The sequence below is a fragment of the Centruroides sculpturatus genome, unplaced genomic scaffold (assembly GCF_000671375.1).
Source record: "Centruroides sculpturatus isolate CEXI.00-Female unplaced genomic scaffold, Cexi_2.0 scaffold318, whole genome shotgun sequence".
Classification (NCBI taxonomy): domain Eukaryota; kingdom Metazoa; phylum Arthropoda; class Arachnida; order Scorpiones; family Buthidae; genus Centruroides; species Centruroides sculpturatus.
This window is the reverse complement of record NW_019384658.1, coordinates 398883-411699: the sequence shown is the minus strand read 5'-3', so window position 1 is coordinate 411699 and position 12817 is coordinate 398883. Positions and strand designations below refer to the sequence as shown.

At 32.0% G+C, this 12817-nt stretch overlaps 2 protein-coding genes across 2 annotated transcripts in view; both read left to right on the top strand.

Moving 5' to 3' along the window:
- LOC111626485 (unconventional myosin-Ib-like) overlaps positions 1-12817 on the top strand; it is a 472422-nt gene that overhangs the window by 184718 nt on the left and 274887 nt on the right. The window contains exon 8 of the mRNA XM_023369864.1: positions 2640-2738. Within this exon, the coding sequence (XP_023225632.1) occupies positions 2640-2738 (99 nt within the window). The remainder of the gene's footprint in view (positions 1-2639; positions 2739-12817) is intronic.
- On the top strand, positions 5397-7124 carry LOC111626481. Its single transcript, XM_023369860.1, has one exon. The coding sequence runs from the start codon at positions 5840-5842 to the stop codon at positions 7055-7057; it is 1218 nt and encodes a 405-aa protein (XP_023225628.1). The 5' UTR covers positions 5397-5839; the 3' UTR covers positions 7058-7124.

Here is a 12817-nt window from a genome sequence, read left to right as displayed (position 1 = left end):
CATCACACATTTTATTTTAACAAGTAAGTTTTTATAATTTTATTTTTAATTTTAGCCCTTATATTATGGCTAGCAATTTAGAATGTAATTGTGATATTGAAAATTTATTTCAAAAAGTTTTGGCTCGAGACCATATAATGAAAAAGAAAACATTATTAAAAGGGAAAGACCAATTTCTAAATTAAATATAAATATGTCAACAAAAAAATTTGTTTGACATTTTCACAATAAAATTTGTGAAGATATAAAATGGCTTTGTGGATGCATAAAAATGCAAAAATTGTTTTTTTGGCCTTGCCTACTATTATCAAATAAAATTAGTGTGTGGAATGAGATTGGCTTTGACGATTTAAATAATTTGAGTAAAGCTGGCAAAAGACACAAAAATCATAAATCTTGCATCAATTCTTTTGTAAAATTGAAGCAATTTGGAAATCAAAATAGAATAGAATTTAACATTAGTACACAATATAAAATAAATATTGAAAATTATAACAAGATAGTTCAGCTAATAGATATATTATATTTTAATTAGTAGATGTTATCGAAGCGAGAATTGGCATTTAGAAGGCGTAGAGAATCTATTAAATCTAATATAAGAGAGTTAATTATATTGAACTTGCTTATTTATTAAGTGCGTTAGATAATCTATTAATTAAAAATACATTTAGAGAAGTCTACAGTTTTTACTGGCTTATTGAACAAACGAATACGAATTGACCCTAGACCATCACTGACTGATTGCCCCTGGAAGTCGACTTCTTACAAAATCACAGCTTCCCTATCATCAAATGTCATTTACAGTACCTGCATTCATAAATTTAGATTACTTTTTTCTGTACTATATTAAAAACTAAAATTTATTTGTTTGTAAGCATAAAATAGATCCTTATTAACCATATATTATTAAAAATGCATTAATAAATAAAATACAGAACCGGGAATGGTAATTTATGGTTTAGCCTAGTGACAAGTAGATTTGGAGACAAGTAAATTCGACTTACGTCATTTTTCGACTTAAGTCTCATCTCCTGGAACCAATTACCAATGTAAGGCGAGGTATACCTGTACATCCTTTGTTTTGGAGGCAAGTTTTACCTACAATGGCAGGGAGTACCTATGACATCATCCATTTTAGAGTCTTAGCTGAATTAACAATGAGAGAAATAGAAGCTAGCTAATCAATAACACAAAACTGAATATACTTAATAAACAAGGCAAACTATACCATTTTTTAGCACAAAAATTAAGAGAAGCAAAGTTTTCATCTATATTAAATGGTCATCTTCAGGCTAAGTGACCACAGCTATTAAAACAAGAAGATTACAGTCCACATGTTAAGAGGGGTGATGAGGGAGGGAGGGGTAGAGGGTTTAAGACTACAGATCATAGATCAATTTCCATGCAGGGGGGAAAGAATCTACATCTCAAAAGTTTATAGCAGCATTTTTTCTTACAGCTTTGTAAATCTCTAACTGTTCTAAATATCTAAGTCATTCTTTGTTGATCATGATTACTTTTGAAAGCATGACTCTCTGCTTGCTTATGGGTAGCTCCCTCTTAGGCACCCTTTGTGAACTGGTCATTTGGTAGCTCGAAGCCTCCATTCTTCCTGCCTTTGACCACCACATTCTTCTAAATGCACATTACATTGGTAACATTCTTATCTTGTAGCAGAAAAAATCCTGTATTTAAGATTTCTTGTATGAAATCAACACCAACCCCCATGACCTCTGTCTCTGCCTGGAAGAGGACAGTGAACAAGATATTCACTTCCTGGACCCCCAATTTTCTTTATCCAATGGATGCACCTTAACTGTAGTACAGGAAGTATACATGCCATCCAATTTTTATACCTGCCCCTTTCCATTATTCATTTATCTTCAAGATCACACTGAACAGCACACTTTAAACACTGACATCACAAGTGTGAGCTAAGTGCCGTTCAGTGTAATGCCAGGAAATTTTAACTTTAAATTTTTAACTGTAAATGTATGTAATTTTTAGGCAAGATGTATATTGGTTAGTACCTCCTTACAAGATATCTTAAAAGAAAAGCTGACAGAAGACATATGCCCATATGTCTGAAATGCATATCAGCCCACAAGATATTCCTGAATAAAGAGTGATATCAAAGATGCCCAGTGTCTATCTGTGCACCAAGTTGTGACAGAAAAAACAAATAAAAATATTTGTTATTAACTGAAAATTTGTTCTAGCAGGTGGTGATTGTTCAATCAAGTGCATAACAACAGAAAGACACTGGTCTGTATGACCTGAAAAATAGTCTATGGTAGCAGGAGTCCCTTACAGCAAATGAATTTTTTTATAATTTTTCTGTATCTTTGACCAGACCAAAATCAGCTGCCTGTAATAATCCAAGGACTGTTATATTGGAGTCTATAGTATCAAGCTTTTATTGTATCATCAAATTGTAATTTACTTTGCATTTCTCAAGAGTTAATAATAATAATAATGTGATATATTCTCTGTTATCTGGTTTTAAGTGTTAATATGCATTAATATTAAAATCTTCAGTTATTAATTTGTTATATAATAAAAATATACCATATTTCATTTACCAATTTAATATAATTCCTGTATTAAGAATATGCACCATTGTTGTTTTTAATTTACAGTTGTTTTGTTTCAGTCAAGGGTTGTAAATCAGGCTCAGGGAGAAAGGAATTTTCATATTTTTTATCAAATACTCAGTGGTGCTGATGTTCATCTTCTTAGTAAGTATTATTTAACCTTTCTTTCATTATGAAAGTTAATTAGAAGATTAAGTTGTGGACATATAAGCTAATTCCACAATATGACTAATCTCACATTACCTTTCTGCTTGAAATGTAGTTCATAAAAAACAAAATTACCAAAATGATTAAGTATTTTTAGAACAAATCATTTGTTTGAATGGGAGTTTGGCAAGATCATTTTCGAGTAATAATCTCTGAGAATGGACAAAAAGTCCAAAAGTGCTTAATTGGTTTTGGTAATTTTGTTTTTTGAACTTCCAGAAAAGTAATTTGAAGTTAATTTGTGGATTCTAAAATTTAAAATGTTGTTGTAAATTAATGTTAATCATCAGGATCTAAATATTTATATTTAATTTTTATAATTCAATTATTATCATCAAAAACAATACATTTAAATATGTGAATTTATAAACAAATAAAGGTAATTATTTTGTTTGACAAAATTATTATATACAGTTGTCCCTTGATAATCCGACAGGTATGGGACCAAAGGTGTGTCAGATTACCAAAAGTGTCCGGATTACCGAAAATAATTACATATTTCACATTGTTTTGCTAGCAGTAACTTAAATATTCTCTACTCCAACTGTTCGAACAGAACTGCTCACATAAAACACACGAAATGTGTGTCATCGAGTAAGAATTGGATGGGGAGATTCACATCGCGACATGCTTCTGTGCAAGCAGACACGTAACGGGGACGGGTACCTTGACGGGAGGTGCGTCGGACTACTGAGCATGTCGGATTAAAAAACGTCAGACTATAGAGGGACAACTGTATTGTCGTTAACATGTTTTTACAAAATGCATTGTATTTTTGATATTAAACAGGTGATAATGATGATATATGACTGAATAATGTTATCTTTATATATTTAAATACAAGAAAAGAAACTCCTTATTTAAGATGACCAAAATGTTATTGGAAATGTTTCAGATTTATGATTCAGTTGCATCAGCCAACTATACATGGATAAAATAAAGAGCATTGAATTTGAATAAAACATTTTGTAAAATGGAAAAATTACTATGAAGATACAACTTTACATCTACGTTTATAATTTCTAATGTCTATAAATGTGTTAATAAACTATTATTATTATTATTATTATTAATTGTTTTGAATAGTGACTTGTGGCTATCTAATGTGGGAGGTAATGTGAGTAGCTACTACTACTTTACATGAGAAAATATATATATATATATATAATATTGCATTCATAAAATATATTTTGAACTTAATTAAAATAAATTAATTCAAGATTCAAGAGTTTTGTCTTTTTTATATTAATGTTAATATGTCATGGCATTCTCTGTGCCACTGCTCTGATACAGAAACTAATTCATGCCATTTAGCCAAACTGTTTGCCACAGCCACATCATCACAAGCAGGTGTGCAGGGTGTGCACCCCACACAGGTGCTATCATCAATGAGGCATTAAAACACATTCCTAATTAAGTGTTTGATTTGAATTATGGAATGACAAAAAACAGAACAAACACTACATTGAAAAAATAAAGTTATGAGTCTACATGTCTAAATGTTAATATTTGCATTAAGAGTTTTTAGTTCTTGTCATTTTGAACACCATATAGTGTAAATACATGAACACTAGGCAACGACGAATCCATACCACAAGAAAGATGAATCCATACTACTTTACAGAAAGTAGATGGAATGTAAAAAGTACCTTTTGAATGAGCGGCATGAAAAACCAAAGATTTTCTTCATGTAAAAGGCACAAAAAAACTACAAAAAAATGTGAAGGTACATTTCATATATCTATAAACAATTTTTTGATTAACGCAGAAACTAATAATTACTCTATTAAATAACCAGAAAAAGATTAAAATTGATAAGTCCTTCGAAAAAAGTAATCTTAAGGTGTGTTCTGTAATGATTGGGAAAAATTTTTATGTAAAAATTTCATTTATATGGAAAAAAGTTGCTAATCAAAATACGAACCAACAATCTCTCAGATATGAGCAAGGCACACTATCTCCAAACATGTGGAATTAAACGAAATGTTCAGCAAAGCTTGCTCTTAAGTCACTCAGGAAAAACTATATGGAAAGGAATGAATGGAAGCTAACAGGACACAGAGAATAGGAATGTTTAAGAAAAAATATGAGTGAAAACTGCAATTGAGGATGAAAGTTTGAGCAATCTGAAGGAGACTCATTAAGAATACCAATCCCATGTAAAAAATGGAATAAGATAAACAAAGAAAAAGTATTTGAGTAAAATAATATTTTTTCTTTCAAAAATCCAATTATTTTGTATCAATTTAATTATAAAAAAAAATAATAGATCACTAAATGAGGAAGTAAATTAATTATATGAATTTATAATAAATCCCTTAAATCAACAATGATGCTTACCATTGATTCTGTTTTTTCTTCTTCACCTGTAATTAAAAGAAAAACTTCATTTCCTTCTTTTTTTAACCATCTTTCTATATTTCTTAATTTAACATTTAAATCATGATCTAAAATTTTATNAAAAAGTAATCTTAAGGTGCATTCTGTAATGATTGGGAAAAATTTTTATGTAAAAATTTCATTTATATATGTAGAGAAAGTTTTTATATATGTATATTTATATTGTAATTCGTATGTATTATATAATTTTAGTTGGCTGAGGAGGGGCCTACATGGGCCTGAAACGTGTACAAAAAACAGGTACATATCAACTAAAAATTGAATAAAATTAAAATGAAGATTGCCTAGTGTTCATGTATTTACACTATATGGTGTTCAAAATGACAAAAGTAATCACTGACACAGTTTCAAGAATGTAAAAAAAATTTTTTAGTTTTATTTTTCACCAAAAAACAATCATGCCACAATTACAATTGTAAATTTCAACCTGTTTGTATTTGCTTTAGTTATTTGTCGAAACCGTGTCTTCTTTTTCTTGTTTCTTCTAATTCTATGTCACGACTTGGACCCGAATAAGACCCGTCGTCGACTTCAAAAACTCAACCCTATATAATTTAGAAAAATACTTAAAACGTGAATTACAAAAGTACAGTAATTTGGAATACTCCATCAAGAACGCAGACGAACTTATACATGACATGAAAAATATAAAAATGAGCAAAAATTACAGACTTGCAAGCCTAGATATAAAAAACATGTACCCTTCGATAACCTGGAATCTAATAGAAAGTACACTAAAAAAGATTGAAGCAAAGGAAGAAGTAATGGATCTAATAGAATTCGTATACAGGAGCAACTATTTCGAAGTCAACAATAAGTTCTACACGCAACAGACAGGCATAAGCATGGGATCAGTTATAGGCCCGAAGCTAGCAGAACTTGTCATGGTAGATATAGACCAAGCAATCAAAAAGTTTACAGGCATAAAGTTCTATAAACGATACGTGGATGACATAATTATACTATACGACCAAGAATTAACAAAATTAGAAGAAATAGAAGAAAAAATAAACAAATTAAACGATAACATCAAATTCAAGGTAGAAAATGAGGCAAACACAGAAATAAATTACCTCGACATAAAAATAATCAGGAAAGAAAACAGGATCGAATTCGAGCCATACACAAAACCATGCGAGATCAGGAAAGTGCTAAACTACAACTCAAACATCCCGCAGTACATAAAAGAAAACATATTCATCATGGAATATAAAAAGATCGAGAACAGAACAAGCTCACTACCGACGAAGGAAAAACACCTCAACGAACTGCGAACAAAATTCCTATTAAACGGCTATCCGAAACGAATGCTAAACAACTGGGAAAGGAAAATGAACAACAAAAGGCTGGAAAATAAACAAAACAAAAGAAACACAGTAAGATACATACCCTTCCCTTACATCCATGGCTTCTTTGAACAAGTAAACAAAAGTTTTGATAAAATAAATATAAAGCTAGCCCCAACCTATAACAACTTACAAAAAAGAATCCGGAAAACTGTACCTAACAGAAATAAACAAAAAAACAAATACAGCACTACCGAAGTCGTCTATAAAATACCTTGCACATGCAAACCCCCAAAAGTATACATCGGTGAAACAAAAAGAAAATTAGAAACAAGATTAAAAGAACACATCGCAGACCTGAAATATAACAGAATCAACTCAGTTTTTTACGAACACTGCACGACCCACAACTGCAAAATAGATAAGAATCATGCAACAATAGTACACAAAGAAAAAAACTGGTACAAAAGAAGATTCAAAGAAAGCTACGAAATTACTATAGACAAAAATAATATTAACAAGAACCTAAGCATCGACATCCATAAAAACTGGCTTCAATTATTAAAATAAAATAGAATGTTTATACAGTCGCAGGCGAGACTGTGTGCAACACTCGGCGAAGGGTAACGTTACAAATTACGAGGCATGCGGGGGAGGCCGTCAAGTCGGGAAAAGAGGGGAGGGGAAGGGAGCGGGAAGTACGGACACACAAGTCACAACTATCGACGTAACAGACTGAAGAGGGGCGAAGGCCCGAAACGCGTTTCTGTATGAATTAAAAGTAGGTGATGGAATTATTTGCCAAGTGTCGATAAATGCACCAAGTCGTGACATAGAATTAGAAGAAACTGTTTGTATTTATTATCTAATTTGTGCATAGTGGGATAGACTGGAAAAAATCAATGACCATGTTTCTCCCAGAAGTACTATTCTTTAAAAATCTTTAAGCCCAAAGCAAACTAGTCACTGCTTTCACTTTTGATGTGATGTCACAGGCAATTTTGATGGTCACACGATTGTTTTCCTTTGATGATCTGGTAGCATTGCCAGATCATCAAAAGGTCATCATAAAGGGCAGCCCCTTATGATATCACTTGTGACATAGTTCTAAAGAATCAATGAACATTTAATCTACCATTCTATGAACTATTGCTTGGTAGTTTGTTTACAAAATGATGAAAATCAGCAATAAGGTGCCATCCATAAATTATATAAGTACAGGTAAGCTTCCTACAACGCGGTAGATACATTCCTTGAAAATACCGCGTTGTGGGAAATCGCGTTATAGGAGACACCAACTCAATACAAAAACTGGGATTCAGTTCTAAAAAGAGAAAAACTTGGCGTTTGAATGGCGTTTTTTGGATTTTTCAAACTGGCCATTGTTAGCCACGAATTTAACATTGGTTTCATCAGCTGACCAGTGACGTAGCGTAGTGGGGGTGGCAGAGGCAGCCCACTTCGGGCGACACTTTTATGGGGCGGCAAAATTTCACAATAAATAATAATAATAATATCTTGTAAAAATTTGAACCATTTCATTTCATATTTTTGTCACATCTACGATTTGGATCGATTGAAATGAGCACGGAATTGTTTATTACTTATTCTGTGACGAAACTGAATTTTAGTCTTTTAAATTGAGATACCTAAATAAGGGGGCAGCAAAATTTTCCTCTGCCCCAGGTGGCTGACACCCACGCTACGCCACTGCAGCTGACAACTGTCCCATTTGTTTTAAATAATGAAATATTTTTAAGGCTTTGTGTTTAAGTGCAGTTTTATTTAAAGGCAACCATTTCTTGTTCATATCTTCTACACATAATATTAGCGCTTGTTCCATTTTTTACATTATAGGTGCTCTCGGACTAGCAACATTTTTCGCAAGAATAGATGATCCGGATGTGACCAAATTTCTAATCTTTTCTCCGGATTGCTTAATCGACCGAATAGTCAACTCATTTAAATTAAAATGACTACTAATATCAGCTATCCGCTCTTGATTTTTAATTTGATCTAAAATTTCTATCTTTGAAGAGTTATAAATTTCCATTTTAACGATGGTTCTTTCTTTTCATTCGGCATTGTTATGGCTAAAATTTTTTCAATCAGTTTTGTGGACAGTAAAAATCGCAAAAAATAACTTTTCTTCACTATGTTGTTAAAAATATACACCCAATAGAAGTTTATACTGTATTTTGGACCATTTTTGCTGTCCCCACTTATTGAAACAGTATAAATGATGGAAAATTTAGTGATATATTTGAGTGTTTATGGTAACTGATGCACATCTGTCTAGAAACTGGTCTTCCCCTGAAACTTTCAAGGGAATAAATAACATGCCAACAGCAACAAACAGCTGTTTTCAAGGACATTTAGTTCTGTATGCCGAACTGCGGTTCGTATAACGTGATCCGTTGCGCTTTTTCTATTATGTGAAAGACAATTCGTTTCTAAATACCATAAACCGTGTTGTAAAAGTACTGCGTTGTAAGAAAATTTCCGCATTTTTCCAACCACATTGGAGCAAAAACGCATTGTAAAGGTACCGTGTTGTAGGAGGCCTACCTGTACGTGATTTCGTCCATTCTAGATCCCTACTCACCGCTGTGTAAGAAACTGTAATATTTTCTTTGGTCCCTGCTCCCCTTCCCTATCTTACATAATATTTTGGCATGATTTTATAGAAAGATTTTAACCAAAAAAAATTTTTTATGAAACCCTAAAAACCTTAGATCCAAAATATATAATTATTAATTAGTTAATTAATATGTACTATTGTTTATAAAAGACTTTGTGAACAAATTTTAAAATATAAAAATTTAATGAATTTGAATGAACAATTTATTTTAAGAACTATATTNAACTTTTCTTCACTATGTTGTTAAAAATATACACCCAATAGAAGTTTATACTGTATTTTGGACCATTTTTGCTGTCCCCACTTATTGAAACAGTATAAATGATGGAAAATTTTGTGATATATTTGAGTGTTTATGGTAACTGATGCACATCTGTCTAGAAACTGGTCTTCCCCTGAAACTTTCAAGGGAATAAATAACATGCCAACAGCAACAAACAGCTGTTTTCAAGGACATTTAGTTCTGTATGCCGAACTGCGGTTCGTATAACGTGATCCGTTGCGCTTTTTCTATTATGTGAAAGACAATTCGTTTCTAAATACCATAAACCGTGTTGTAAAAGTACTGCGTTGTAAGAAAATTTCCGCATTTTTCCAACCACATTGGAGCAAAAACGCATTGTAAAGGTACCGTGTTGTAGGAGGCCTACCTGTACGTGATTTCGTCCATTCTAGATCCCTACTCACCGCTGTGTAAGAAACTGTAATATTTTCTTTGGTCCCTGCTCCCCTTCCCTATCTTACATAATATTTTGGCATGATTTTATAGAAAGATTTTAACCAAAAAAAATTTTTTATGAAACCCTAAAAACCTTAGATCCAAAATATATAATTATTAATTAGTTAATTAATATGTACTATTGTTTATAAAAGACTTTGTGAACAAATTTTAAAATATAAAAATTTAATGAATTTGAATGAACAATTTATTTTAAGAACTATAGTTTTTAATTATTAACAATCTTTTATTATTATTATAATCGTTAATCAACGTCATAATATTTATTTTTATATTAATTTTAATTTTCACAAAAGACGCAAAAAAACTTTGCCAGATCAACTAGCTAGTGCACGTGTAAACAGAAATGTCATACAAAATAAAACAAGAGAGAATAGAGAGAAATCACATTCCATTGCCATATTGATTACATCTTGGTTAAGGCCAAGAAAATAAACTACATGCTGCTAAAATGTGCTAGGTGCACCTGGGGACTAAATAATAAAGCTTATAAAACTCTATATAATGGGGCAATACAACCAATGCTACTTTACGTGGCCTCTGGCTGTGGTCATATAACTAGTAAAAATTCAGTAGCAAGTAAATTACTCTCTGTTCAAAGCCAGTTTGCCATCAGAATTTCAAAGTGCTGCAGAACTTCTTCCTTTGCTACTATGTATTGTAGAAAAGGTTTTAAATTACTATATCAGAACTACAAAGATCAAGGCTCAACAACGGTCTCTACTCCTAGCTATGGCTGTTTACATGCTACCACATTGCAATTACCCTACTATCTCTAATCATCATCCTGTAAACAAGGTTATTTGGTGTCATCTGCTTCCTCCATGGATAATCATGCAGACATTAATATCTACACAGATGGGTCCAAAAGCTCCCTTGTTGTCGGCTCAAGTATCTGTATCTTACTCCGAACTGACATATTTTGCCAAAAATATGTTAGAAGGTACAGATACCTTCCGCATACCTCCATCTATCAAGCTGAAGAAGATGCTGACTACCAAGCTGTTCAGGGGCCACTTCACTACCAAACAAAACTCTGTCTATCAACATTTACAGTGATTCTCAGTCTGTCCTAAAAGCTCTATTAAATCCCAATTGCAATAGCAATAAAATCACATATATTTAGCACCATATTAAAAATCTTGTAAATAAAATAAGATAACTTTTATATTTGTTCCTGGCCATACTGGCATATTGGGAAATGAAAAAGCCAACTTTGAGACTAAGTCAGCTGCAAAGATCACTGATTTAGACTATACTCACATCCCTCTCTCATGTAACAGCCTTAAAAATTATATTTATGACAACGCTATGCAAAAGTGGAATCAGTAAATGTAGTTGAGCAGTAAAACTGGTAGAATAACAAGACTTTATTTTCTTAGTGTTGAATGTAGGTTCTCATCACTACTTAGAGATTTAACATTTGCTACTGCTCAACTACTTACTGAACATGGTAATTTTAGAAGCTACCTGGTGATGTATAACTGGGCAGAAGCTGCTTCTTGCTTTTGCTCTACAGAAAACCTAGACACCGTCAACCATATGATCTATCATTGTCCAGTTTACAATCAAGATAGACATATTCTGAAATTAGAAATTTTTATGCTTTGTTTCAGGTGGCCATGTCCACTTGATAAGCTTGTTCAGAAGCTACCGTTTCATGCTTTTTACAATTATGTTCAAAAAATATGGAAGAAAAGACTATAATTTCTAATTTCACATTTTAGTTTTCACTAAAAGCTGAATACTAATTTTATGTTTACTTTGTATCGTGTATTTTGGTTTATGTATTCTTAGTGTTATACACCCATAGGAGTGTTGCACTTATTCTAATAAAAAACAAGAGAGAGAAACCACCATATGGCCTTTCTCCCATGACAAAAAATGTGTAGTGTGAATCTGCTAGTGTTATTACTCTATCATGTCACACGAGACAACAAGCATTCTTAATAGAAACCACCAAATTTAAGCCAAATTCAAAATGCCACCATTTGATGAGATCAAAAAATAAGAATATTATGTGAGATGATATTTATTACCCCCCTGAGTAAGAAATCATAAGAAATCCTTGACCCCCACCCACCCCAAAATACCTTACATAATTTATGGACGGTCCCTAATGATTGTGTTGCTTATAGCTTTGTGTACAACCTTTTGTGTGTTTTTTTATTCACAATGAATTAAATAATAAGTGATGTATAAAATATTTATAGTGACATTTATATATATATCATATAATCATATAATATAATACAGAATATATTATATAATATACTGTATGTATATATAATATGTAATATAAATAGTATTATATAAGTAGCATAAATATTTCACTGTGTATGAGTGTCTCTGATCACTCAAAAAATCCAACTTCTTGCATCAGAGAGTCACAAAGGAACCACTTGCTTTCTATATAATGTAGAGTGACATTGAATCAATGATCAGGCAATTGATAGTTACTCCTATGATGATTGAATAAAATAAAATAACTTATTGGATTATAAATACTTAAAATAATCAAAACACCTTAGTAATTCCTGCAACGAAGTATTTAATAAAATAAAAACATTTTTGACTATATTTAATAGTCTTCTTCAGTTAAGCCTCTTTAAAACGTAAACGAACGTAAAATAGAACGCAAGCAATACAACAGTTTAAAAATTAAAATTAATTACGAAAAACATTATAAATAAAACATTAAGAAATTAATTGTGGTAAACAAAAAAATAATACAATAATAATAATAATAATAATAATAACTCTCCCGTGGTCACCACCTGGTCGTGGTGGGAGAGCCCAGTAGTTTTTCAGATCCATAGGGCAATGCAGGCTGGAGCACAAGCTCCTGGTAGGGACACCCATGCCAGTAAGGTCTATGGGGAGAAATGAAGCTAAGAGTGACCACACACCCACATTCTGTGGAGATAATCATTATGGTAGTAACCAGATC

Bases quoted from the DNA above. Each gene is read 5' to 3' on its own strand.
- LOC111626481 (XM_023369860.1), top strand. From the start codon at position 5,840: ATGAAAAATATAAAAATGAGCAAAAATTACAGACTTGCAAGCCTAGAT.